The sequence below is a fragment of the Carettochelys insculpta genome, chromosome 21, assembly GCF_033958435.1.
Source record: "Carettochelys insculpta isolate YL-2023 chromosome 21, ASM3395843v1, whole genome shotgun sequence".
Classification (NCBI taxonomy): Eukaryota; Metazoa; Chordata; order Testudines; family Carettochelyidae; genus Carettochelys; species Carettochelys insculpta.
The window spans coordinates 13,322,426-13,350,075 of record NC_134157.1 but is presented as its reverse complement, the minus strand read 5'-3'; the positions used below and the strand labels follow the sequence as shown (position 1 = coordinate 13,350,075).

General features: G+C 51.8%; 1 protein-coding gene across 4 annotated transcripts in view; it reads right to left on the bottom strand.

Annotated features, from left to right (window-relative positions):
* The window catches only part of NCS1 (neuronal calcium sensor 1), a 104,743-nt gene that overhangs the window by 16,510 nt on the left and 60,583 nt on the right, over positions 1–27,650 (bottom strand). The window contains exon 3 of one of the 4 annotated variants that reach the window (XM_075015391.1): positions 1,878–2,041. The exons of the other annotated variants lie outside the window; for them this stretch is intronic. Within the exon in view, the coding sequence (XP_074871492.1) occupies positions 1,878–1,882 (5 nt within the window). The 5' untranslated portion in view covers positions 1,883–2,041. The remainder of the gene's footprint in view (positions 1–1,877; positions 2,042–27,650) is intronic. 4 annotated transcript variants of the gene reach the window in all.

Here is a 27,650-nt window from a genome sequence, read left to right as displayed (position 1 = left end):
CAGCCTCTCTCCAGCCCCTTTGCAACCTCCCTTCAGTAAGCTGAAGGCTGTTATTGAGTCCCCCCTCAGTCTTCTCTTCTGCAGACTAAACAATCCCAATTCCCTCAACCTTTCTTCATAAGTCATATGCTCCAGCCCATGTCCAGCTGTGACTCAGGTCCAAGTGCTGCAGTGTGGCTGTGACGACGTGGCTGTGAGGCAAGCGTAAACCCTGGTTTCAAAGAGAGCATGGACACTCAGCACAAGCTTGGGAGCACTGAGTCCCAAGCCCAAGTCCCACAGACTTGGGTTTTCGGTGCAGTGTGGGGACACCCAAAGGGGCTCCCCACCAGGGACATGAAGCCAAGCCCTGGGCATGTCCTTCCTGTAGCACTCTGCACACACATCGCTCCTCCTGAGCTCCTCGTGGGTTGTTCACTGAAGCTAATGCCCAAAGCAAGGCAGTTCTAGGCAGCACACTGCTCTGCCTGGGAGGACTGCCACCCCTCTGTGCTCTCAACACTACCAAGAGCATGAGGAGACAGCGTGCTCAGCAAAGCCAGAGTGCCTGGCCAGCTGGGGCACCGCCCGCCTGACAAAGGCAGAGAATGAATACGAATCCGCAAGGACGTTCCGGAGCCCCAGGAGGGGAGGTTGCAACTTAACAAGGAAAGAGACAACAGACATCACTAACCTCCCAGTAAGAGCTGGAATGGATAAGACCCTTCTGTTAACCAAGAGCTAATAGGAGCTTCTGCCATGGGGCTGACCATGTGCAAAGGCAGGGGTTTGCAAAGTGGGGGGCAGCCCCCATGGGGGGGGTGCCATTTCCTAACGGGGACATAGCACAATCGGCTGCTGGGTCTCAGGTTTATCCATCTCATTCAAAGGTTGAAATATGTTACTCTTTTATGTGTGTGTATTCCCATGTATGTACCAATTTATACCGTTTTTACCTTCTACAGACTTATTTTCTTACACGTGCTGAAGGAGGGGTTATTTTTCAGATGAACACAACCGAAATGTCCATCGGTTTGGATAACATCAGACAGATTGGAGGGGGAGGGGCCTGCTAACTGCAGGGATGAAGAGTTTGCTCACCCATGTGCACATGAGTATCAACCAATCATAGAATGCTGGGACTGGAAGGGACCTTGAGAGGTCATTGAGTCCAGCCCCCTGCCCTCATGGCAGGACCAAGTACTGCCTAGAACATCCCTGATAGACATCCATCTAACCTGTTCTTAAATATCTCCAGAGATGGAGATTCCACAACCTCCCTAGGCAATTTATTCCAGTGTTTGACCACCCTGACAGTTAGGAACTTTTTCCTAATGTCCAACCTAAACCTCCCTTGCTGCAGTTTAAGCCCATTGCCTCTTGTTCTATGCTCAGAGGCCAAGAAGAACAAGTTTTCTCCCTCCTCCTCATGACACACTTTTAGATACTTGAAAACTGCTATCACGTCTCCCCTTAATCTTCTTTTTTCCAAACTAAACAAGCCCAGTTCTTTCAGCCTTTCTTCATAGGTCATGTTCTCTAGACTGCTGATCATTCTTGTTGCTCTTTTCTGGACCCTTTCCAATTTCTCCATATCCTTCTTGAAATGCGGCGCCCAGAACTGGACACAACACTCCAGCTGAGGCCTAACCAGCGCAGAGTAGGGCGGAAGAATGACTTCTCATGTCTTGTTCACAACACACCTCTTAATGCATCCCAGAATCATGTTTGCTTTTTTTCATCACCCCATTATTATTTTGACCATAGTACTGTGTAAAAATCCCACTGAGCCAAGCACAGAGTGTGAGATGGTCCCTGCGCCAAAGCATTTGCCATCTAAATAGCTGGACACAGGCGAGGCAGGGGAAACAACAGCACAGAAAGGAGCAGTGACCTACCCCATTGCCTGGTGTCTCACAGCGGGTCGGCGGCAAGCAGGAATTTCTGCAGCTCCATGTCCTTGAAAGGCGAACGGGGAAGGCACACAAAGGTCGTTGGGAGACAACTGCTCTACGATCTGGCTGGACTCAAGCTTAGAGCAGTGCCAATGATGAGCAAGGTGCTGCACCAAGGAAGAAATGCTGACACATAAATGATGCCATTGCTACAGTGTTGTGTGTTTCTCCGTGGTCCCCAGCAGCCAGTTCTGTGATTGCCTGGACCCTGTGAGCTCATGCATACGCTCCCAGGTTTGCTCAACCCAGAGCTAGTTCCCTAGACATAGGCGGGTAAGACGGGGGGGGAGGAAATACTTCCTGCTCTCAGGTGGGAGGGAGAGGCACTGTGACCCAATGGGTAGAGCCTGGAACTCAGGAGGCCTGGGTTCTACTCCTGGCTTTGCCAAAGACCAGCTGGGTGACCTTGGACAAGTCACGTGGCCTCTCTTCACCTTGGTTTCCCCATTCTGTGACTGTAACCCTTCTGGGCAGGATGTTGTTTCCACTCTGTGTCTGCCCAATGGAGGCCCCAATCTCACTTGGGGCCCTTAGGTGCTACTACTGCAAATTAACAATAGTAAAGAGGCATGGGACCAGGAAGCAACCTTTTTAGGCTTAGCCCGTGGCAAAGGAAAGGGTGACCCTGTCACAGAAGCATTCATTTCCCTCATCACCAAGGAGAGAGGGACCACAGTTCCCAGCACAACCCTGCAGCTGGGATGAGATGACAGCCTGAGATGCAGCAACAGGAAAAAGCAGCAGAGCCCAAGAGAACCCAGCTGATTACATCCCTGAGCTGCAGGGTTGGAGATACAGGAAATGGGTTTGACTAGACTCCCTTTAGTGACAAAACACGTGTGACCTCCTCTCCAAATGCTGCTCACCCTTGCCACTTTAATCAAGTCCTTGAAATCATCTCCACAGCGCAGTCTCGAATTCCTCCCCGACTGTGGCAGGCAGCTGAGAGTTCAGCAGCTACCAAGAGTGCAGCCTCTGTTAGTTCTCTGCAGCCGGAAGGAACTTTGAGAGGTCTGCAGAGGTGAGCACCCAGAACCAGAAGGGTGGAGGGATCAGGTCTGTGTGGGACACACCGGTGTCTCTGGCCTGAAATGTTAAACCCCTCTACCCCCCTCGGCCACCCATGAGAAACCCAGGGCTAGGGCAGGAAAGGCTCACGAAAGAGCCTTAATCCCATGGGAAAGGTAGAAGTGGAAGGAAAGATGACCCAGGATTCCTGCAGGACAAGCATGCGGATGCAGCGGTCTCCATGCCTCATAGTCAGGTAGGAGACTGCTCTGTCATCAGTCCCCGCTGTGCTGTGTATTCAGCTGCCTCTCACCGCCCTTCTCCCCTCGGACATGCACAGCATTGGCGGTGGGTGGGTATGGTCAGTGCTGGGAGACGGCTGCAGGGATAAAGCTCTGCAGAACTCACTACCCAGCTAGCTGCCCCTACACCCAGAGGGGGAGTGCTGCCTCCTGGCTCCACCCCTAGGTGAGCATGTGAGAGGTGGGTGGGTGGAGCTTTTTCTCAAACTTACCCATCAGTAACGCACCAGGGAGCACTGCTGATCCGCAGAGGGAAGTCAATGTTGCCTAGTGGGTAGAGCTCTGGCGTGGGGAGCAAGGGATCTGACTTCTATTCCCAGCTTGCTCTGCTAGCCAGTTGACTGCCCATTGGCTAGTCACTTCCCCACTCTGTGCCTCAGTTTCCCCCCAGTCAGTGGGGAAGTCATTGCCGGCACTTTGAGATCTACTGCTGATACATGCCATTTCAGAGTCAGGAATTGCTCTTACTCCTCTAGTGCAGGGCACACCCACCCTGCCAGACCAAGGAGGTGGGGGGGTGTGTTAGAAGCTGACTCGGGCTCTTATTACATGGGAGGGACTTTGTGATGTCCAACTGTCTCATGTTCCAAGGTCTTCGAAGCTGGTTGCAAACATTTTGCCCAGCTTGGGGCCAGACTCCCCAGCAGAAAGGTGGCCTCTTCTCCTTGGTGACATGCGAATCTGCCAACAACCCTTAGTGATTCGTAATGATTACTTACTATTAAAATATTTGCCCCCCAGTGCCAGAACAGAGGCTCCATTCTGCCCAACACTTCATCCACATGCTCAGCTCCTATCACCTGCTTACGTGTCCTTGACTTCAGGGATACTGTCTGGAATTTCAGCACATATGTAAGTGATTTGCTGAATTGGGTCCTGACCGCGCACCCGTCATTTGTAATAGCTCCCTAGCAAGGAACGTGAGAGCCAATTATCCTCTGCTACAAACAGGGCAACAGAGGCACAGAGAGGCCAAGCCTGAGGATCTCAGAAGTAACTACAGAAGTTATGTGCCCGGCTCCCATTAAATTTCAAAGGACATTAGGTGCTTAAATATCTTTGGAGATGGGGATCTGAGCTCCCCAGGCTTCTTTGAACCCCTCCCCCGCCCCTAACACTCCCCGGTGACTGAGCAGTGGATGCAGGGAGTCAGTGGCAGGGAAACAATTCAGTTGTAGGTCAGATTTTAGGAGCTCTTTCCTTTTGACTGCACTGCCTCCCCTGGACTTTCACCCCCTTCTAGTACCAAAGACCATGTAACCATTTTGGGGTGGTTCCAGAAATGCCAGGCCTGGTAATGAGGAAGAGGTTTTGCGAAGGATGTAAAGTGGTTGTTTCAGGCAGCAGGAAGCCTGGGGATTAACAGAAGACCAGCTAATGCTACCAGCCACCACCCAGACACACACACACACACACAGCTCAGCTCCAGTTAGCCCTGGAATCTCTCTCCCAGGCCTAACACTGCCAAGTCGGATTCTCCACAGCTACTGGAGGGGAAAGATTACAGTAACCCCACGGTAAACACAGTGAGGCGGCTGCAGTGGTAAAGTGGAGCTGAGATTCTCCATTATCCTTCCAAGCAGCTCACACTTACCTCACCCTGAGGCTTTTTGTTGGTCTGGTGAGAGATTCTCCCGCTCTCACCTCCAACTCGTCAGGCCTTTCCCTTCCTGGTTTCTCTTTTTGGCTGGGGCAGACCAGGGCGGGAGGTGTGTTCAAACACGTGTGTTCGCACGTGTGTGAACAGGCAGAATATCAGTACATACGTTTGCTGCCTCCATTGCATGGCATTCACTCTCATACCTAGGACGCTGGCCAGTGAATTTCACAGCTCTTGAAAGAGAGACACCCACACACATCAGCAGGGGCAGGAATAATTTTTGCAAGCACCGATCAACCTTCCTATCCCCCCGAAAGTCTGCCAACACACCCCTGCTACAGGCTTGCTGTTCCAGGCCCCAGTCCCTAGCAGATCTGTCAACGCATCTCAGTTCTGCTGAGAAACAACGCCAAGGTGCCTGAACTGATTCAAGGAGCACTTGCTGGTGGGCTGGGGAAGAGCTGGCTGCTAACATGATGTTGGCGCGTTTGCCTCATTTCCAGCTGCGAAACTGCATGAAAAGGAGCTAAAAATACATTATGTTCTGCATATTACTTCGCCATGGAAGCGATGGCTGTAGTGGACCCCGGAGTACAGCGTACCCCTGAACAGGAAGGAAGGCAGCTCACACCACCACAGACAGGACAGCAGGCATCCTAGGAGAAGCTCTGTATTAAAAGGTGGCTCACAGTGAGAACCCTGAATTACTGGGGTTACAGAGCTGCAGACAGAAACGCTGCCTCCGTAGCTCACAGCTAATGTCCACCATGCAGTCTGCCTCTGTGCGCTCGTGCTGAGATCCCAGGAGGGAAGGATGCTTCTCAGGAAGCACCTTAGCACCCAGTTCTTCTCCGAGCCAGGAAGCAAGACAGACACAAAGATAGGCCCCTGCGATTCTCAAAGAAAACAAGCCCAGCAGGGCCAGCACTTCTGCTCAGGCTGGAGCTACAATTTTCACTACGAGTGGCCAGTGATTTAGTTCCACGACGCTGGGGAATACGACCGCTGATCGGCAGCAGGGACTCCAGCTGCTGCAGAAAACCAACGTACTGTCTTGTGGAATTGCTGCAGAGAACTCAGCATTGCTGTAGCCTCCCCAGTTACCATGCACTCCAGTCAGAGCAGTTCCCACAGCAACAAGGTTTGGGGGGATATAAGCCTTGTGACCTCCAAATGTGTTCATTTTGCGTCTGTAAATGTATTAATTGCATTGTCAAACCTGTGCAAACCACAGGGTGAAGAATTGATTTAGCTCAAGTGACACAGGGCCACCTCAGGGAGCACGTGCCAAGTGTAACAGCATCTGTAGAAAGGTCTCAAACACGCTGCAGACTTTAGTCCAGCAGGCAGGCAGATAACCATTATTTCCATGTTATGCGTGGGGAAACTGAGGCACGGTATGGGGCTGTGACTTTGGCAAAGTCAGAGAAGCTTGGGTTAGAGCTGGCATTAGAACTCAGGAGTTCTTGGCTCACGTGGAGTTCGTATTATGGGCCGGATTTTTCAGTGCTGAGCACCTGCAGCCAGGGCCCATGTCAACAGTTCTCTGCCCCTAGCGTGCCATGCTCTTTGAGGTATCTGGTCCTTGAAGATCATCATTGCTCAGCCAGGAACAAGCGCTGTCATTCGACAGCGTGTGCCACATGGCAGCTGCATAAACAAAAAACTCTCTCGACAAGGAGAATGCAGCAAATTATAACAATGAGCTCTTGAAAAGCTCCTTTCCACACTGTGCCTCAAAGCTCTTCACTATGCTAATGCACTTATCCTCACAGTGGTGCTGTGAGGCAGGGCAGCGCTATTATCCCCATTCTACTGATGGCTACCCGAAGCTAAGTGACTTGCCCATGGTCACACAGTAAGTCTGTAGCAGAGCAAGGTAGTTAAATCCAGTTCTCCCAATTACTAGGCTTGGGCTCTTATGATGGAGCCATCCTTTCTCTTTCAGTGTTGCCACCTCTCATGATTTCATGGGGAATCCTGTCATACCTGCTTTTACCATCCAGCTGATGGTGTGAGATTCTTGGCTTTCATTTGAAAAACAAGGTTCCCCGCTCTCCTGCTGGTAGGAGACATGATGCTTAAAGGCTCCAAAACCAGAAGGTACACCAAAAGGACCCCAAAATTATTACTGAACTCATGAATTTAAGTCAACCTTGTGATCTCTGAGTGCTCGCGGCTGGCAGCACTGCCTTGCCTAACAAGGTCAAACCCTTACAATGCTGGGCTGTGCAGTGGGAAGAGAAGTGGTGCAGGATGGGTCACAGAACAAGGACTTGTGAGACCTGGGATCCATTTCAGGCTCAACTATAGACTTCCCGCAGGATCTCGCTTCTCATCACTTCTGAGAAGTGCTCAGCTCCCTTTCAGAACAGCACCCAGGGGAGCTGCTGGATGCTGAGCACTTCTGGCCCTCCGGGTCTCCATTGCCCATCTGTAATATAAGCTAAGGAGACTCTTCCTGCTCTCCACTCCCAGCCCATCCCTTTGAGGGCTGCAGATGGAAAGTGCGATGTAAGGGCCAAGCTCTTATTTACCTCTGCTGCTACAAAGTGCTCTCACGCCGCCCAGCTCTTCTGAATGGCTCATTAACCCACCAGCAAGTGCAGCTCTGTGTAACTAGATAGAATGAGAGCTCCCAAAAGAACCACTGTGCAGATGCAGAGGAAATCTGAGTTAGCTGGAATCTCATAGTCATTTTACAACACACTTCCCTGAAGACACATGCTACAGTGACACCACAGGAATAAGTATTACAGGGCATCTATATAATGCCTTGCCTCAGAGAGAGGCAACATACCTCCATCAAGCAGGGAGGTATGTCTATTTTATATAAGAACATAAGAATGGCCATACTGGGTCAGACCAAAGGTCCATCCAGCCCAGCATCCCATCTGCCGACGGTGGCCAATGCCAGGTGCCCCAGAGAAGGAGAACAGAAGACAATGATCAAGTGATTTATCTCCTGCCATCCATCTCCTGCCCTTGTTCTGAAGGCTAGGGCACCATACTTTATCCCTGGCTAATAGCCATTTATGGACCTAACCTGCAAAAATTTATCAAGCTCTTTTTTAAACCCTAATAGAGTCCTGGCCTTCACAGCCTCCTCGGGCAAGGAGTTCCACAGGTTGACTGTGCGCTGTGTGAAGAAAAATTTCCTTTTATTAGTTTTGAACCTACTACCCATCAATTTCATTTGGTGTCCCCTAGTTCTTGTATTATGGGAAAAGGTAAATAATTTTTCTATATTCACTTTCTCCACACCATTCATGATTTTATATACCTCTATCATATCGCCCCTCAATCGCCTCTTTTCCAAACTGAAAAGTCCCAGTCTCTCTAACCTCTCCCCATATGGGACCCGTTCCAAGCCCCTAATCATCTTAGTCGCCCTTTTCTGAACCTTTTCTAATGCCAATATATCTTTTTTGAGGTGAGGAGACCACATCTGCACGCAGTACTCGAGATGTGGGCGTACCATAGTTTTATATAGGGGAAGTATGATATCTTTTGTCTTATTATCGATCCCTTTTTTAATAATTCCTAACATCCTATTTGCCTTACTAACTGCCGCTGCACACTGCGTGGATGTCTTCAGAGAACTATCCACTATAACTCCAAGATCCCTTTCCTGATCTGTCGTAGCTAAATTTGACCCCATCATGTAGTACGTGTAATTTGGGTTATTTTTTCCAACATGCATTACCTTACACTTACCCACATTAAATTTCATTTGCCATTTTGCTGCCCAATCACTCAGTTTGCTGAGATCTGTTTGTAGTTCTTCACAATCCCTTTTGGTTTTGACTGTCCTGAACAACTTGGTGCCATCTGCAAACTTTGCCACCTCACTGCTTACCTCATTTTCTAGATCATTGATGAACAGATCAGTAAACTGAGTCCCAGAGAGATGAAGTGACTTGCCCAGAGGTACAGGGCAAGGAAGAGAACCCCAGAGTCCTGTCTCGTGAGCTGTTAGCATACTTCTTCTGCCACTAGAGTGCTGCGAGAAAAGCAAGCTCCAGAATGGCTTCAAGGAGCACAGGTTTTTGGCAGTTACTGTGCCCTGCGCCTCAAGTTCACCTACATGGCAAGTGTGACTCACTGCAGTGCTGCCTCCTGCTGGCCAGTCTGGGAATTAGCTCAATCCAGCCCTGGAGCACCCTCTCCTGGTGGTGTCTCACACACCATCACCTACCCTCTCAACCTCCCCTCTCTGTCAGGAACCACACCCCTCCCAGACCACAGCATCCCTCCCCAGGGACTACAGCCTGCATCCAAGTTCCTCCCCGCCGAGGGAAACCCGTTACACCTAAGCCCCCACTCACCTCAGGGACCCACTGCCATTCTTCCAGACGCCTCCCTCCAGGGGGCTTACAGCAGTCTGAACTGCCCATTCCTCACCATCAAGTATGGAAGACCTGCTGCCTATTCCTCACCCAGCTACTCCCAGGCAACCTTAGCACCTTCCTAGGGTCCTTTATCAGGGCCTCAGTCTGGGAGTTGGTCAGGCCATAGCACCCCCCACCAAATCCCCCTGACTTTACTGAGCACCACTCTGCTCAAGACACCTTCCTCTACCGGGCAGCTCAGTCCATCTCCCTCCACAGCTAGAGAGAGACTGAGCTACTGCAACTGAGCAGCCCTTATATACTAGGCCCTGATTGGTTGCTACATGGCCTCGCCTGATTGGCTCCCAGAACAGCCTTCTCCAAGCTAATTTTAAGCCCTTCTGCTGCAGTGCAGGGCAACTGCTCCATGACAATGTGGTTTTCTGAACTTAGGGGGACCATCCATCCCGTATTGGCCGGGGCAGCCCTGTAAGGCGCCCCAATTTATTTCTAAAAAGGAGCTAATTGCCCTGTATTTGCGGCTGCTGCCTGGCTCCAGGCTCTCCAAGCCATGGGGAGCTGTCAGTACACCAGCATGGCTGGCCCAGATCCAGTTCCCCCTGGCTCAGGGGAGCTGGGAGCCGCACCAGTGCGTGGCTGCCACCTGGTTCCCGGCGCCCCGCTGCTGGGGGAAGCTGGAGCCGGACCGGTGTGGCTGCTGGCTGGCTCCTGGTTTCCGGTAGGTCAGAGGAGCCAGGAGGTGCACCAGTGCCCAGTTTCTGGCTCCCCGGTGCTCGGGGGAGCTGCACTGGCTCTCAGCTCTGCGGCTTGCGGGAACTGGGAGCTGGACCAGCACGGCTGTTTCCCCACTCCTGGCTCCCCACAGCTTGGGGAAGCCAGGAGCTGCAGCTGCCCCCAACAGCCAGGGAGCACCTCACTCCAGCAGGGTGGCAGCCCCCACAGGACAGCCACCACCTCACTAGTGAGGTGACCATCCGCCCTGTTTTGGCAGGGATACCTAGTCATCCCCCATCCCGTATCTGGCCTGGGTAGGAATGGCCACCTTATCCAAACTCCCCCTCTCTGGGGCTGCGTATACACATGAGAATCTCAGCTCTTCTCTTCCTAAAGAAGAAAACGTTAAGCCCTTGTGTTTCCAGAGAACGGCTTGGAAAGTTCTTCACACCAAACCCAGGCCAATAAAAATCAATCTTGAATAGATTCTTTTCGTAACATCTCCCGATATTCAAGCCGTCTCATGATTTGGGGCAGGGGAGGGTAATTGCTGTTGTCATCAACGCTGCCCAAAGCACTGATAAAGCCAGAGGTAGGGTAGAGGAAGTCCTGGTTTGCAAACCTTCCCAAGAGGATAGCCCCGTTCTCTCCTGGCTTCTCTGGAAGCTTTGCCTGCCAAGGAGGCGAGAGCAGGAACAGAGGCTCCTGGAGCCCCGCAGGTCAGGGTCCCTTGATGAGCCATGGTGCTGGGCGGCTGACAGAAGCAGGGCTGCAGCCTGTGAGTCTGGATGGTGGTTCTGAGAGCATCTAGTCCCTTCTACCTACTGTATCTGACAAACAAATGCACTGACTCTCATGTAGCCCTTGTGTTCTCCCTTCCAGGGAGAGGGTAACAGCACCATGGAGAGATGAAGTGAGGTGGCCTACAGCCACACACTGACTCAGTGGCAGAGTCTGGAATTGACCTCAGATCTCCTGAGTCCCAGACCTGTGCTTTAACCACAAAACCCTCCTGCCCCTCTTTGATGTCCTTTCCTGACCTCCAGCTTCCCACGCTGGCTAAGCAGTGACCGATGGTTGCAAAAAACCACCAACAGCCGGAAGGAACAACGTGTCACCTGGCTAACATGTCCTCGAAGAGCATCGTCTCTACTTGCTGGAGCTAGCAGCCTAGGGAGAAGCACCTCAGAGCAGGACCAAGGGGAAAGAACAGAAATGAACATGGAGCAGCAAAAGTTCTGCCAAACCATCTGGGAGAGAAGGTGGGATGTGGTGCAGGTGCGAGCCGGAGAGGAGCCCAGCAGACTGGGGTGAGGACTGAATCCTGCCTGGTTCAGTTGGCTGAGCTGCTTAGCAAAGGGAAGCAAACGATCATGCTAGCAGAAGAGAGGCCTGCATGGCTCCCATGGAGTGGCCCCACACCTCAGGGTTCTAGGGAGAAGGTCACCACCAGTTTCTATGGGAGCATGTTCCCTGGGGAATGCATAAGGGGAGGACGGTACCCACGAGACTACGTCAGAGCCTGCAACAGCTGCAGCTCTCCTGTGCCCCTTTGCCATGGATCACACCCAACCCTTAGATCCTCGGCTGAGAGGGGATGAGGCGACTCCGAGAGCAGAGCTTGGCCCAGAGACATCCCTGAACAGCCACGGCAATTCCAGTGAAAACATCCTGCCGCAGACACAGCCCCCCAACGGCCCTGCCCCGAGGGGTCCGCCCACAGCACTGCAAGTGGCAGGAGCAACTGCAGGACAGGCGGCTGTACCTGAGCCAGCCTGGAGCAAGCCCACTCCCTCAATGCAGTTGTGTAGCCGCGGCACCATGGGCGAGCCACCAGAGTGCCCACAGGGCCGTCCCTAGGCATATGCAGAATATGGAGCTGTGCTGGGCACTTCTGTGCCCCACATCAAGTAGTGCCTTATGCTGCACCTGCATATGCCCAGCACAGCCAGAGGTCAGTGCTGCCTCCAGCAGCTCCAATCCCCTGGCCTGCACTCTGCCTCCTGGATGCAGCCACCCAATCCCCCTGTCCCTGGATCTCTGCTCCACCTCCCAGACCCGCAGCCCAATCCCTGGGCCCTTCAGCCCCCTACTCTGCTTCCTGGCTCCAGTGGCTGAATCCCCCCGCCCCAGCTCTGATGGCCCCCCAGCTCTGGTGGCCCCAAAGCCATAGGCCCCTGCTCCCGCTCCTGTCCCACAGCACTGAGGGGCTGCACTGCTCTCCCTTTCACCTGTTTCCCCCACCAGCCTCCCTGTCCTGCCCCCACAGCCCTCCACCCTGCAGAGTTGCTGGTCAGGTCCCCAGCAGGGAGGGCAGGTGCAGGTGCTCAGGCTGCGTGGGGCACCCCAAGTCATAAGGACGTCCCTGAGTGCATGACCCGGGCCCTGGGCAGGACTGTACTCAAGCATGCAGCCATGGGTGCTGTGATCTCGCTGCTATTTATCGTGTGCTGGCTTGATCCAAGCGAGCTCAGGTACGCCTACGAGTGCTACAGCTGCCCCTCCCGCTTGCAGGGGAAACGGTGCCCACGCCAACAGCGCAGACCAGCTCTCTTCTGCAACCCCCTTTCCCCCACGGCGTGCCACTTTACTGAGCAGATTCTGCAGCGCAGGGGTCAAACGCACACACATCCACACACCCAGAACTGGTTACAGCCACACACCCGCAGCTCTTCGCGTTAACCCCGAACGGGTGGGCGGGGGAAGGAGCCAGGGAATGCAACCACCTGTCCTTGCAAGAGATGCCTCGGGCACAAGTGAAGATGCAAACTTTTTGCCGAGAGATGGATGGGGATTCAGCAGAGAAACAGCTCGGGGATTACATGAGCGTTATGCAACGCCGTCACCCAGATCTGTCAGGCACCGAGCAGCTCTCGTGGTGCGGGTGTGGCGAGGGCGGGTGGGCGAGAGGGGAAGGGGGTGGTGAGGTGGGAAGCTAAAGCGCCAGTTACAGCTTTTTCACACTGCTGCAGCTTTGACTCATCAAAGGGAGAAGCAAAAAAAAAGTCCCCATGTGGTTTGGAAGGAGGATGAAGGAGAAGTGGTGGCATTTCTGGGGCTTCCCATGTGGGGTGGCAGGTGGGGTGGCAGATTGGCTGGCAGAGCATGTGCCCGTAGGAGAAGCCCGCCTCTCCCTCCCCGCAGGAACGCTGCCACTAAGGCCTGTGGATCCCATTCAGCCCTGCCTGGAGCACTGTGCAGAGGCTGAACCCAGCTGCAAACAGGTGCTACGCACTGTGTCTCTGCTGCCAGGGCTCCAGCCCAGCGCGCCCCTGCCTGGCCGAGCCCTCCTGGGGTCACGCCAGCAGCAGCCCCACCCCCGAAAGGGAAGCGGTAAGAATGGACACCCCCACAGCGCCCTGAGTGCTACACCTGGCTCGGCTGCGGGCGGCTTTCCAACCGAGGCAGGAGGCGGCGAAGGAGCAGGGATTGGTGGGTTTTATGGCTAATGTTCTTCTTGGAGTTAGCGACATCCGGCCATCGAGGCGCTTGGGTCAGCCTGGGAACTGATAGCTAGCGAGACCGGGGAGGAATTTCCCATCAGGCACAGCACAGCGCGTCCCGCCGGGGGAGAGAGGAAGGGAGGAGAGCTGCAAAATGCTGGGCCAGACCTTCCAGTGCTCGCATGCCCCACTGGATTCAGGGCCCTACTGCCCTCCCATCCCACGGCCGGCTGGGAGCTGCGTCCACCGTGAGCACGAGGGAGAGCAGGCGTAGAGGCTGGTCCTCCAGCCTCTGCATAGTTGCTGGGCCCCTGACCACACCTGTTCTGTCGGGGCAGTCGCCAGGCGAGGGTGGCACAGAACGAGCTGCTGCGCAGGTCCTGCCTTCCATGGGGATTCCCCTGAGCCCAGAGAACCTTTGCAGCTAAGCCACCAAGGGGGATGCTTCATGCGGGTGGAGTGCCAGGGTGGGAGGGACGCTGCTTCCTGGGGACAGCAGGGAACGCTGATGGATGGCGAAATCCCAGCCCTGGCTGCACTGACAGACCAGCAGTCATGTTGCTGTGGGTCTTTGCCAGTGGTTCCCAGTCTTTTCACTAGTGCTGACCCCCAGTCACCCCCAAAGCCATTCACAAACCCCCAGTGACCCCCAAAACTGTTCACAGACTCCAGTCACCCCAAAAACCACTCACAGACCCCCCAGTGACCCCCAAAACTGTTCATAGACCCCAGTCACCTCCAAACTGTTCACAGACCCCCGGATCAACCCAAAACCATTCACAGACCCCCCCATCACCCTCCAAAACCATTCACAGACACCCAGTCACCCCCAAAACTGTTCACAGACCCCCATCACCCCCCAAAACTGTTCACAGACCCCCCAGTCACCCCCAAAACTGTTCACAGACCCAAAATCACCCCCAAACAGTTCACAGACCCCCCCATTCACCCCCCAAACCATTCATACATGCCAAATCACCCCGCAAAGATCATTCGTGGACCCCCCAATCACCCCCAAAAACCTTTTATGGACCCCCATCAAAGCCAATTCTAGCTGCTCTGTACACTTCATTATATGAAAATGGAGACCAAACCAGAGATTTTTGGACAGCATTTAACATTATGGGAAGAGATTTAATTTAAAAATTATTGACTGTAGCTTTGCAATTTATTTAAAACCTATTGTCTACAATCATTTTATTTATCTTTTTTTTAAACGGACCCCCTGCAATATCCTTGTCGTCTCGCTGGGGCCCGCGGACCCTAGGTTGGGAACCACTGCTTTTTGTGAAGGTAACACAGCACCTCTCATTGGTGTCAGTAACCCACCTCCCCTAAAGAGACTTGCTCAGATTTGCTCAGGCATTTGTGCAGAGCACTGCAGAAAGCCAAGGAGCTCTTCCAGAGACAAGGTTCGACTTCACTGCCTGCACTGGGCTCCTCCCTTCCCATCCCACTTCGGCCCTGCCTCCCAACACCGATGAGCTCAGAACGGGGAGAGGACCCCAGCTGCAAAATGTGTGTCACATGGGGGAGAAGCAAACCGTTCATTCATGAGCCTGGCAGATTATACTCATGCATCTGTAAATTCCAGGCAAAAAAAAAGCAAAAGGCTCATTAGCCGTCTCCAGTGGCAACCTGGATGTATACACACACAGCCAGAGACCTTAGAATTAGCTGCTTTAAGGAAAGGTTAGTTTTAAACAGACATTCCACCTCCTGCCTTCCCTGAAACCCAGAGACGTTCCCCAGGGACAGCTAAGAATAATCACCAAGGTTCTTAATTTGTTCACTGGCACATCGCCAGCGACCTCCAGTGAACCTGCTTTATTTAGAGATTCCAGAGGGAGGAAGGGTTCCTTCCCATTTTGAAAGCTCTGACCCTCTCCACACAGGCAGGTCAAGTGGATCTACGTGTGCAGTTTTCTTGGCAATATTCATAAGATTTATTATTATAACTGTAGCCCTTGGCAATCTGACAGGGCACAGCCTCAGAGGAAGGCAGAGCCCTTTACAGATGTGGATTAAGCCTAACCTCATGGGAACACTGAACCCCTTTTACAGACACCGTAACTGAGTCACAAAAAAGAGCGGCAAAGTGACTTGCTGACGCACACTCAGAGAACTTATGGAAATGGAGTTCTCTGGCCTGAATGCCAGAGGTACCAAACAGCTGCAGCTCCTGCTGGGTTTAATGGGCGCTTTGGAGGCTTTTCCAGCTCAGAAAAATCATCCCAATGAAGTCCTCATTCCCAAACCTCTGCTGTAACTATAACATATATTGCTTCTCTAGTTCCAATATGCGCACACACCAGCTTTCTGCACCATATGGGATCACAGCATAGAATCACAGGATACTAGAACTGGAAGGGACCTCAAGAGGTCATCAAGTCCAGTCGCCTGCCCTCATGGCACGACCAAGTACCCTCTGTATAACACAGGTACTACCATCCCTGGTATAAAGAAGGTGGATCAAGCGCTTCCTTAACTCTGTCTCCTATTGCAAGAACAAGGGGCGCATTCAAAGAAAACAGAAGGTGACAAATTCAAAACTGATTCAGGACAAAGTGTATTCCCATAATGGACCATTAGACTCTGGAGCTCAGTCCCACCCGATGTCACTGAGGGCTAGAACGTAGCAAGATTCAAAGAGGAACTGGACGTTTTTATAGCTAATAAGACTATCCAATTATAATAATCATGAATACCCAAAAGGAAGTGTCAGAGGGGTAGTTGTGTTAGTCTGTACCTGCAAAAACGAGAAGTCCTGTGGCACCTTATAGGCTAACAGATTTTTTTGGAGCATCAGCTTTCGTGGGCAAAGACCTGCTTTGCCAGATGCATGCATGGAAGCTGATGCACCAAAAACTCCGTTATTGGAAACAAAGTGCTGGAAGGCCAGAAATCCTCATGCTTCATAATTAAAGCCAATTTCTAACCACTAGGGGTTAGGACAAGACGTGCACAGAGGGGACAAGTAAGTCATCCCACTCACCTGTTGTGGGGGGGCGGCTTGTATCTGCAGAAGCAGCTGGTCACCATGTATATATTTCCACTGCAATTAAAAACCCACAACTGGCCAAGGCCAGTGGATTTGGGATCAGAGGGCTCTGGGTATGGACTATATCTACAGTGTCAAAATTTGGCCTTGCGCTCCACCCTGAGCAATGGGCCCCACCCAGTTTGCTGGGTCCTATACCGACAGGCAAGACTAACCACCTGTGCGCGAGAAGGTGTTGTGATCTTATGTCTACACAGCGAGTGCTGGACTCGAATTGCTGACTTGTGGCAGAAGGCCGCCTCCTCTGCGGGCCCCGGCACTCCCGCTCCATTTGCAACCTCAGCAGCCAAGTCTGAGGTGACCAGCCAGTCACCCACCACAAGGGTTCTGATTACAATGGGAAAGAGAGAGAGAGATGTCCCTGGGGCAAGGGGCAGGAAGATCTGCCAGTTCTCATCAGGGAGCCAACTGGTACAGCCTACGGACAGCCAGAAGGCTCCACCCAGAGAGTGGTGTTGCAAGGAGTGCAGGGTGCAGGGGTGGGGCTTCCTCTGTAATTTAATTCAGGAGCCGCCTAAGTGCAAAGTCCCGTTTTATTTTAGTGATTTGTCACTTCAGCCATGCTGCTGCAGCAGATGGCGGCCCCTTCATTGCAGCAGCTGGGCCCGTTCCAGCCCAGAGATAGAGGCATGTTCCAAGCCTCACAGAGCCTGCTGCAGAGATACCCTGACACACCACGTAAATAGGGATGTCAACCTCCAAGAGTAAAGATTAGGTCATTTAAGGAAATCTCCTAAAACACATGTCACCAAACTGGCAACCCTCTGTGTAAATGATCTGTGATGTCCCCTAGGAGAAGTTCCCAGCCCTTAGCTCCTCTTCATCCTGGCCACTTTTCACACTAGCTAGTGCAGATGTGCAGCAAGGTTCCCTCAGACAGAGGCACGCATGAGATTTGCACTGAGGATCCATGCTCTGTACCTGCCTTTCAGTGGGCCCTGCCTATCCTCTTCAATGGAGCACAAAGCCAGAGGGGCAGGGGGAGGAGAGGCGTTCAAGTGGCTGGAACAGCCGGAACAGCCAGTCAGGTCTTCTGTCCATGTCAATGGACTTATGTGCCTCAGTTTTACCATCTGTAAAATGGGGATGTTAACCACCATTTGTTGCGAAGCTGGGGGGTGGTGAGGACTAATGGTTGTAAAAGGATTTGATTTAAAGGGGCTTTAAAAGAACTAAATGTTGTGCCACTCTAAACCCCTCCTCCTCTAAAGAGGAAGGAACCAGGCTCTGCATTATTAAGGCTGGAAATGCATTCATATCCGCATAGTTGCATGGCACGTGGACCCCTCAGAAGGGTCTGGCTCTACACAACCCAAGAGCCACGTGCAACACTAAAAACATGGCCGGGGCCATACACGCCAGACAGCTGGGCAGGAAGACAAAGACAATCAGCTGTGTTCTTTTGCTTCTGCTGGCAAACACAAGCCGTTTCCCTCCCTGGACGAGGCCAGGGAGAGCCCAGTGCAGCACCAGCTGACATGGCTGGGTAAATTCCATTCCCAGGCACACCAGAAGAGACTCATTTTGATGCAAATGAGGTGCTGCCCTCTGGCTCGGACTCCCTGCTCTCAATGCTACAGGGACATGCCCAGCAACCTGGCCAATCCTGTGCACTGCTACCATTGCTGGTGAGACGCAGACTAGAAAGCTGCACTCTTGAGAATTTTTGGGGGGGCTTGTCTGTCCCACCCCATATTATTTTCCATTCCACACCAACAAGCTGAGCTGTTGTCACACCCTAATGACGCTGCACTTATGCTGCCACATCCCCTTTAAAAAGGAAGGTGAGAAGAAAGCAGGGGGTAGCGGGCTGGTGCCTCTCCTTTGGCTCTCTTTCCCAGAGCAAAAGCTGTGTGCAGAGCGGGACCCTGCAGTTGCTCGGATGGGATCAGAGTAAACCCACATGGCAAAGCCTGGACACCCCGTCCGGTTATGAATGACAACCCAGGCTAGAGCCCAGGTGTGCTAAGCCAATTCGGACCCATGGGCATGAGCCGGACAAACCACGGCAAGAAGATGCTGACTCAGAGCAGAGTCTAACAAGGCTGCTGGGCTCCCCAGAGCCTCCCAGAGATGGTGCCTGAAAGACAGGCAAGTTTTCTCTGACTTTGCCACACTTGCCTCCTCTGTCCCCGCAGCTCCATCTTAGGGTCCTGCGGGTTTGCCTCGCCCAGGACCAGCTGCTCGCTCCACTCTCCGCACCCGTACAAGTCAGGCAGGCTGGCAGAAGTCACTGCTGTGCCCTGGACTGCAGTCACTATATCAAGAGCTGGGAGCAGGGGAAGAACCAGCAGGGGACGATGCTGCCAGGCCCTCACTGGTGCTGCCTCCGTGACGGTGGCGGGGACGGAGCTTGAGTCAGCCTCAGAAAGACGGCCGGGGCTGTGGTGTTACACGCACGAGCGCAGCATCAGAGAGTCACCCGCCTGTCACTCCACCACTCTCACCTCCCCTTTTGGTCGGGTTCCCGGCTCTCTGCAGTGCAAGAAACGGGGGCTGTCCGAGAGGGCTGGGAGAGGCGCTGGATGCAGCATGATGATAACAGCTCCGCCAGCGATATGAAAAAGGCATTTGAGTGACGCCCCTGCCCCTGGGGATCCATCTGTCGTGGAGACAAATGGGGAGAACGTCCAACCTAAAGAGCTAGAACAGGGGTCAGCAAGTGAGGCAGGAGCTCAGCCCCACTCCTCCTCCCCAGCGCAGCCGGGCGCTTGCTCAAAGCCATGCCGCCTGGGGGTTAACAAAAGACCAGCTAAGGCTACCAACTGCTACCTGAACGGTAAAGCTCTGCAGCTTCATTGACTGATTAACGAAGCTCGTCAGTAGGACTAGCAGCAACTTTAAAAAGTGCCACCAGCACTCGGACCGTACATAGAGCCCAAAAGGTCAAACTCTGGCTCGCTGCCCCAGAGAGGTTCCTGACCCCTGAGCTAGGAGGTATCCCCCTCCCAGCGACCCTCCCTTCCCACACACTCCCTAAGGGTTCAGAGCCAAGAAAGCAAAGAGCACTGGGCACCCTAATTACTACACTGATTAGCAGGCCAGGTCAAGGGTCAGAGACCACAGTGATGGACGCCAACATGAAAACAGGGTAGGTGGGAAAGGCTCGGACTTGTTTAAGGGCTGGTCTTTCAAAAGTGCTCAGTGGTGGCCAAGCTCAGCTCCTGCTGGAGCATAGGGGAGTTTCCTGCTGAGTTCAGCAGGAGGTGGCCTGCACTGAGTGCTTCTGCAGGGGACCCTGCTCCCTGGAAGCACTCTGTCCTGTTTGCTGTAGCTCTGGGGGCTAGTGGGAGCAGGAGCCAGGCCTCATGCCCACAAGATTGGAGAGTGAGAGAGTAGGTAAGCCACATAGGGCACAGCTACACGGAGCATCCACGAGCATTATGGCAGTGCAGCATCTCCGGCACTCATGTGTGTGTTGCATTAGTTGGTCCACAACGCAGACTCTGCTGCACTGTCCTAGTGGTGTTTCAACAGCTTTGTTAAAGGGCACTAGGGAGCTGTTCGTGAATCCCAGTAAGGTCTACGCCAACCAGCGAATGCTCCCCATCTTAGTCTGCTCCCCAAACCACACCCCTGTAGTGCAAACTGCCCCACCGTTGTCTGTGCCTCAGTTTACCCATCTGTAAGTTGAGAACAGTGATCCTAGGAGTACCTTTGGCTATAAATCCCTCACATCTGTAATGGGCTTTAGGGTCCTCTCATGGAAAGTGCAAATGTATTTCACTTATATCTAGCTATTCCCAGCTCTGAGTACTAACACAAAGCATTTTAAATGAACAACACGCCATGATTATTATTTATATTAGTGTAGCAGTTAGGATCCCAGTCAGAGACCAGGGCCCCACCGTGCCTGATGCAGTGGGAATACAGGACAGTCTCTGCCCCAAGGAGAGGACAAATGTTGTCATGTTACAGGAATCATTTATCTCGAATATTGCAGAGTTGCAGAATATTATTCCTTTGTCTCTTGCAGTCTAGGGGAACTGGCTGAACAATATTAAATTTCAAAATTGTTCCGCAACCAAAGGAAAGTGGGGTTGTCTCACCACACACCCTCTGCAACAGTTTAAGTAGCTTGAATTTTTTAAGGTCAGAATTACTTGCCAGACCCACGTTGGGGTCTGCTATTTTGAGATGCTGAGCATTTACCAAAACTGAAGGCAAAGGGAGCCATGGGCCCAAGTGGGGGTGGAGAATGAAGATCAGAATGGGCATCAAAATCGGACTGTGGTTGTTACTCACTTTCAGGGCTCAACAAAAGCCTGTGGTTTCTCATTCCCCATCCCCCTCCTTGTTCAGTTCAGAAAAGGGCAACAAAAATTATTAGGGGTTTGGAACACCTGCCATATGAAGAGAGATTAAAAAGACTAGGACTTTTCAGCTTGGAAAAGAAGAGACTGAAGGAGGACATGACAGAGGTCTATAAAATCATTACTGGTGCTGGGACAGTGAGTAAGGAAATGTTATTTACTTGTTCCCATAACACAAGAACTGGGGGTCAACCAATTAAATGAACAGGCGGCAGCTTTAAAACCAAAAAAGGAAGTATTTCTTCACAGTCAAACTGTGGAACTCCTCGCCAGAGGATGTTGTGAAGGCCAGGACTTTCTCAGGGTTCAAAGAAGAACCAGACAGATTCACGGAGGTTAGGTCCATCAGTGGCTATTAGCCAGGATGGGTAGGAATGGCGCCCCAGCCTCTGTTTGTCAGAAGGTGGGAATGGGTGACAGGTGAGGGAACCCTTAATGGCTACTTGTTCTGGTCATGCCCTCTGGGCACCCAGCATTGGCCACTGTCGGAAGACAGGACACTGGGCTAGATGGACCTTTGGTGTGACCCAGTCTGGCTGTTCTTCTGTTCTTAAGCCCGGCTGCCTAGAGCGGGTTACAAGTGGTGTGGGAGGCTGCCTGAGGGATTTTACAGCTCACACACTGTTCCTGAAGAGACAGGAGGCCTTTGTACCTATCCGAATAAAGTGCAACCCTCGCTCTCGGCTTAGCAATCCTCAGAGCTGTTTCCTTTGTCCTTCCTCTGGCTCATTCTTTATGATGCAACCCTCCCCACCCCAGGCCTGATAGAACTGGAGTCGGGGACTCAACCTGGCCCACTGAGCTTTTGCCTTACAACAGGACTCACCACTCACCACTCACACAAAGGAAAAAAGTCTCACGCCAAAGAGTGGCGCCTTAGACGCTGCTGAGTTGTATGGCCACAGCTGCCCCAGGTCCAGGATAGTGGCAGCTCTCCTGCAAAGCAAGCCCCTGAAATCCTTAGTGCTTCCCACTGCACTGCAGTCCCTTTATTCACGTGTCCTGAATATTGATTAACTGCCCTGCACCAAAGCACGACAACATGATATCCCAACATGCGCCGACTCACTGCTTCGGCAAGAGCCTGGATCTCTAATCTAGGCATCAAAGAAGCTGGGTCATTTGACATTCCTCAAATAAAGTTCCCTGCCCCACTCTGTCACGCTTTGTGTGCTACACTGGAGAGTACCGGGGAGCCTACTTAACCCACGCCTGATTCACCTGCGAGCTGTGAATCAAACCCACCGGTTCAGAACAGACTGTCCCGAAGGAGACTAGATCCCTACTGGGAATGAAGACAAGTGTCAAGGATTTTGCTTCAAAAGCCTAAAGCATATCTGAGCTGTGGTTCTCCCCACCTCCCTCCGCAGCATGCTCACTCTGATCCACAGAAAATGTGATCCACAGAGAAGGTTCCAGCAGCGATCCTGGCAGTTACAGGCTGGTGAGAATAACTTCAGTACCAGGCAAACAGGTTGAAAAAGTAAAGAAGAGAATTTTCAGACACATAGATGATTGTGATGGTGGGAAGAGTCCATATGGCCTCTGTGAAGGGAAATCATGCCTCACTGATCTATTGGACAAAGGTGAATCAGTCAGTGCAGTGTACTTGGGCTTTCAGAAAGCCTATGAGAAAGTACAACACCAAAAGCTCTTAAGCAAAGTAAGCAGCCATGCAGTAAGAGGAACCATCCTCTTGCAGATCAGTAACTAGCTGAAAGATAGGAAAGAAAGAACAGGAGTAAATCATCAGCTTTCACAAAGGAAAGAGACAAACAGTGGGGTCCTCATACTGTGACATGAATTCCCTGTAAGCGGTGGAGCTGCACAGCTCCCTCATTAGCACTGTGCAGGCACTCAAGGAACCCACACAGGGACCTGGCACAGTTGGGAGAGGGATGCCTCACCCACAGCTCCAATCTAGCCTAGCCTCAAACCTGGAGTGGCAGGTGGAGGGACAGCCTGAAGCCAGCACCAGACCTAACCTGCTGCATCTCGGGTGTCTCTCCCCTGGCCCGAATCCAGTGTTGGACTGGTGTCATGATACCTGTAAAGGGTTAAACCCAGAGAGAATGGGTTCTCTGCTGGCAAGCAGCCAGGTGAGCCAATGGGAAGAAACGGGGATCTTTTGAACTGAAGCATTAACCAACTCAGGGGATCTTTCTTTTGTGTGGCCAGAGGAGAGAGACAGAAATGTTTTAAGGCTGAGCAGGCTTAAGGAATTCTTTACATGTCCAGGCCACAAGATGTTCTGGGCATACAGATATGTAAGTAGAAAGGAAATCTTTAGTCAGACATGATCAGGTTATGTTTTTATTTTGGGTTTGTTGTGGGACTTCTCAGGCTGGTTGATGTAACTTCCAGGGAAGTAATTCTGCTTTTATTTACCCTTTCTTTTTAACTTGCTCTGTAACATCCAGTAACCAAGTATGCTTTATCACTTTATTTGTGCACTTTATCTTTGTTTTGTTAATAAATCACCTTTTTAAGGCAATGATTTGATTCCTGTGTCCTAGAGAAGGGTCTGTGTATGTCTGTGCCTAAGACTGAGAGGTCACCTATCAGCTTGCAGTTTAATTTCTTCCTCTTTGTATTCAAGCTCTCTCCTCAGGGACGGTTAAGAGCTTGGGGTTACCCACAGGGAGGGAGACATCCCAAGTGTGCTTTCCTGGGTCTTGAAGGTGGGGTTTCTCACTTGGGTCTTGTCAGCTATCTGCCAAGGTCAGGGAATCTGTGACCTGGGGAAGCTTTTAAGCAGAAGCTGGTAGAAGCAAGGTATTTTAAAGTCTTTTGTGGGCTCCCACCTTCTGCACTCGGAGAGTCAGAGTGGGGATCAGCCTTGACATTTAGGGCAGCTCAAACCTAGCTATGGCTGGGGATGCCCTCCCCCCACTCCAACCCAGCCCCAGCTTGAACCTGTTGGAGCAGGGGAGGGGTGATTACCCTGCCACCTCAGCCCTGAAGTTACCACAGCAGACAGAGGTGCCTTTCCCATCGAGCCCAGGTGCCACTGAGTGGAAAGAGAGCTGAGGGAAAGCCCCCTCTCTGCCCAGCAACCCTGGCATGCCCTCCTTCTCTCCAAACCTCTCAACCCTCCCACACACAGTCCAAACCCAGTCAGAGCCCTCAGAGCTCTGCCCCCAGCCTCACCCCAGAGCCCTCACACTCTTGCACTCCAACCTCTGTCTCAGCCCTGAGCTCCCTCTCATACTCAGAATCCCTTGGCCCCACCTCCACCACGTGAACGATGTTACATGCACCAATTCGAAGGTGATACGTTGCACAACACCTTTGTGTCACACATCATCTACACACTGGTGCAAATAACAAAATTCATTCCACTCTGGGTGGGAAAAATCAGAGGAAAGGCAGGCCGGGCCCTGGGCTGATCAACATACTCACAAATGATGCGGAAAAGAGGGTGGAAAGTGAGATGACAAAATTTGCAGATGACACAACATTACTCAAGTGGAAAGCAGGCTGCAAAGAATTACAAAGGGATCTCACAGGACTGGGGGACAAAATGGCAGATGAAATTCAATGCTGAGAAGTGCAAGGCAGTGCATCTTGGAAAACACAGTCTGACAACATGATGGTGTCAATATTAGCTGTTACCTAGCAGGAAAGAGACCCCGAGTTCATTGTAAATAGTTCCCTGTAAGCATTGACTCAATGTGCAGTTGCAGACAAAAGAGCAAACAGGATGTTAAGAACTCTTAGGAAGCGGATAGATAATAAAACAAAAAATATAATAATTACGCTATATAAATCTGTGATCCACCCGTGCCTTGAATGCAGACTGCAGTTCTGGTCACCCCCTCTCAAAAAAGATATATTGGAATAGGAAAAGGGGCAAACAAGGGCAAGAAAAATGATTAGCGATGTAGAACAGCTTCCCTATGGAGAGAGATGAAAGAACGAGACAGTTCAGCTCAGAAAAGATGACTAAGAGGGAGTACAATAGGGATCTAAAATAATCATAAATGGTGGGGAGAAAGTGCATGAGATGTGTTATTTATCCCTTCACATAACACAAGAATCAGGGGACACTCAGTGACATTAATGGACAGCAGGTTTACAACTAACAAAAGGAAGTTCTTCTTCACACAATGCACTGTCAACCTGTGGAACTCCTTGCCAGGGGACTTTGTGAATGCCGAAAGTATAGCTGGGCTCAAAAGCCAATTAGGTGAGTTCCTGGAGGATAGATCTGTCAATGGCTGCTAGCCACAATGGCCAGGGATGATACCCCTCCTCTGGGTATCCCTACACCTCTGACTGCCAGATGTTGGACCTGGATGACAAGGGATAGACCACTCGATAAATTGCCTTGTTCTGTTTATTCCCTCTGAAGAATCTGGCACTGGCCACTGTAAGGAGACTGGATACTAAGGTAGATGGACGATTGGTCTGACACAGTGTGGATCTTCTTATGTGCCTGTGCTGGAGGCTTGGTTGAAGAGGGTCCTCTAAGAACAAAATACATCAGAATCTGTTGTATTTAGGAGGTAGGTTCTGTAGAGGAAGGAACACACAATTTGGACTCCCACATTCTAATCTCTGGCCCTGCCCATGTTTTGTCTGGACAAGTTAGTTCAGTCCCGGGCCTCAGTTTCCCCCCCGTAAAATGGGAATGAGGCTCACTCACCTCCTGCAGGTTAACAGTTAGCACAGGACCTTGAACACACAGAAAGCTACATACCCCCAACATTTCTTCAGAGCAGCACCCATGAGCAAGCTCTGCCTTCCGAACCACTCTTCCACTGATAATCTGGGCTCCTCTTTCAAGCAGCTATTAAGTCATGTGCGATCAAGAGTCGGACATTGCCCTCCATTCAGAGCATGAGCCCAGGCCCTGCCGGCCTTAAAGCCCAGCTGCTTTGGACACCGGTTTCCAAAAGGAAGAGGAAAGATTTCCAGAATCGCGACAGACAATGCCAGCTCTTTGCAAGCACCATGATCTGCACTGCTGAGATCAGTGGGAGTTCTCCCTTCACTTGGGGGGAACAGGACTAAGCCCTTACACATGGGAGCCCCAAGGATGGGAGTGTTTACCTGAGGGAGAAGCGACGGCACCAGGGAGGCCTAAGAATGAGGTGGCCTGTGACAATCTCTAGCCAACACAGGTCTGTCCTTGCTGTCCATGGGCCTGACCTGCTCAGCCGGCCAGTTCGGTGCTGACAGAGAGAACTGTCCACTCTCCAAGAAGCGCTGTGAGAACATGTGGCTCTCCACGACATTGCTGCCTACTACCCATCGATCCCACAGAGACCCTGAACCTTGGCTCGTAGCGCTGCTGCCACTGCCTTGATCTTCCCCTGCTTCCTGGTGTGGGGCCAAATCCTACTCTGATTTACTCCATTGGCAGCAGCAGGTTTGTACGGACCGGGAGTGAGGCCCACGGAGTACAACGCTGCACTGCATTCAAAGGGCAGCATCCCAGGCCATTAGGGCACAGCCCGAGCTGTCCAGCACAGGTCAGCGAGGCCACTTCCACCAAACACAGGGGCTCTAAACATCAAGCACCCAAAGGCAGCTTTGAATTTCAGAGACACCAAACCTTCTCTGCCCCTGTGGATTCCAGCAGGAAGTGCAGATGCTCAACACCTCAGAAAGTCAGATCCACTTGGTTCAGGTCTCTATGTGGTGATCTGGGTACCCGACTATAAGGACCTCAAGGTCAGATTTTCAGAGGCAGTGAATTCCTGCATCTCCCTAGGGCTTCAACAAACAGACAGTCATTCTGCAAGACTTCCCAGGAAAGCAGATCCAGGGCAGGTGGTGTGCACCGGGAGATTCTTTTACAGTGTTGCTTTACAGCTCTCTGGCTTATTGAGTTCTCCCCCTGCCCTCCGAATCCTCCCCTAACTGTTCCACTGAGTACACAGACAGAAGCAGCCGCAAACAGCCAGATGCCTGCTGCTTAACTCAGTCATGATGCCTTTAAAGGCATCTGTTTGCTAAGGAGCTTTATAGCATTTTTGCACTGTGGAAAGTGCCCATGCAAAAATGGCACTTACTCGGTGGGTCTACTCCCTGGTTCAGGTGCACAGCCGGTTATGTTTGTGACCAAAATAAGCTTCTTGCTCCTTTTTTATTTCAGGCAGCCCTGCAGAACTAGCGGGGATCTGGATTCCATCTCCTCTCAAGCATCCTGAGCAGGATTGCTACAGATGCCAAACCCTGCTCTCAGTTACTGTTGTGCAGGGCTGCACAGGCTGGAAGAGAATGAGTCTGTGATGGAGGAGTAATCTGAAGACAAAAGCACCGTGCAGGTGAGGGGAGTCTTTAGCGCTGGAGATTACATGCAAACTGGAAAGAACTTAGCTTGACTCTGAGATGCCGGGCTGAGTGTGAGAGCAGCCAATTTTTTATTGGTAAGGGATCTCAGTCCTCCTGTCTCACTTCATATCTGATGGTACCAATGAGCAGCACCACAGGAGGTATTGCCTAAAGCAGGTCAATATTTTCTGAATTTTAATTTGTCAACAAAAGTTCGAATTTCTTAAAGAAAAAATACATCAGAAGTTGTCATGGAAAATGTTCCTCTTTTTCTGACCATCTCTAGTTCTAGTCACTGTGAATAGGAATGGCAGAACTGGGTCCCAAATGAGTACAGTTTGAACCTCTCTCGTCGGCACCCTCGGGACCTGACTGATGCTGGGTGAGAGAATTTTCCAAACAACGGGAGGTCTATATTTTCTAGCATGTTACCAACAATTCCACTGCTTATTGGGCTCTTAGAAGGCATTTAGGGTAAATTACAGCTACATAACAGCAGAGAACACTGAGAACCAGAACTGGTGGCTGTACACAAACTTTATGGGACCACGGGAAACTTGCCACATTACGTAGGTGGTCATCCAGCTAACTTAAATCATGCCAGATCATGGAGTCTGCCAGATAAGAGAGGGTCAACCTGT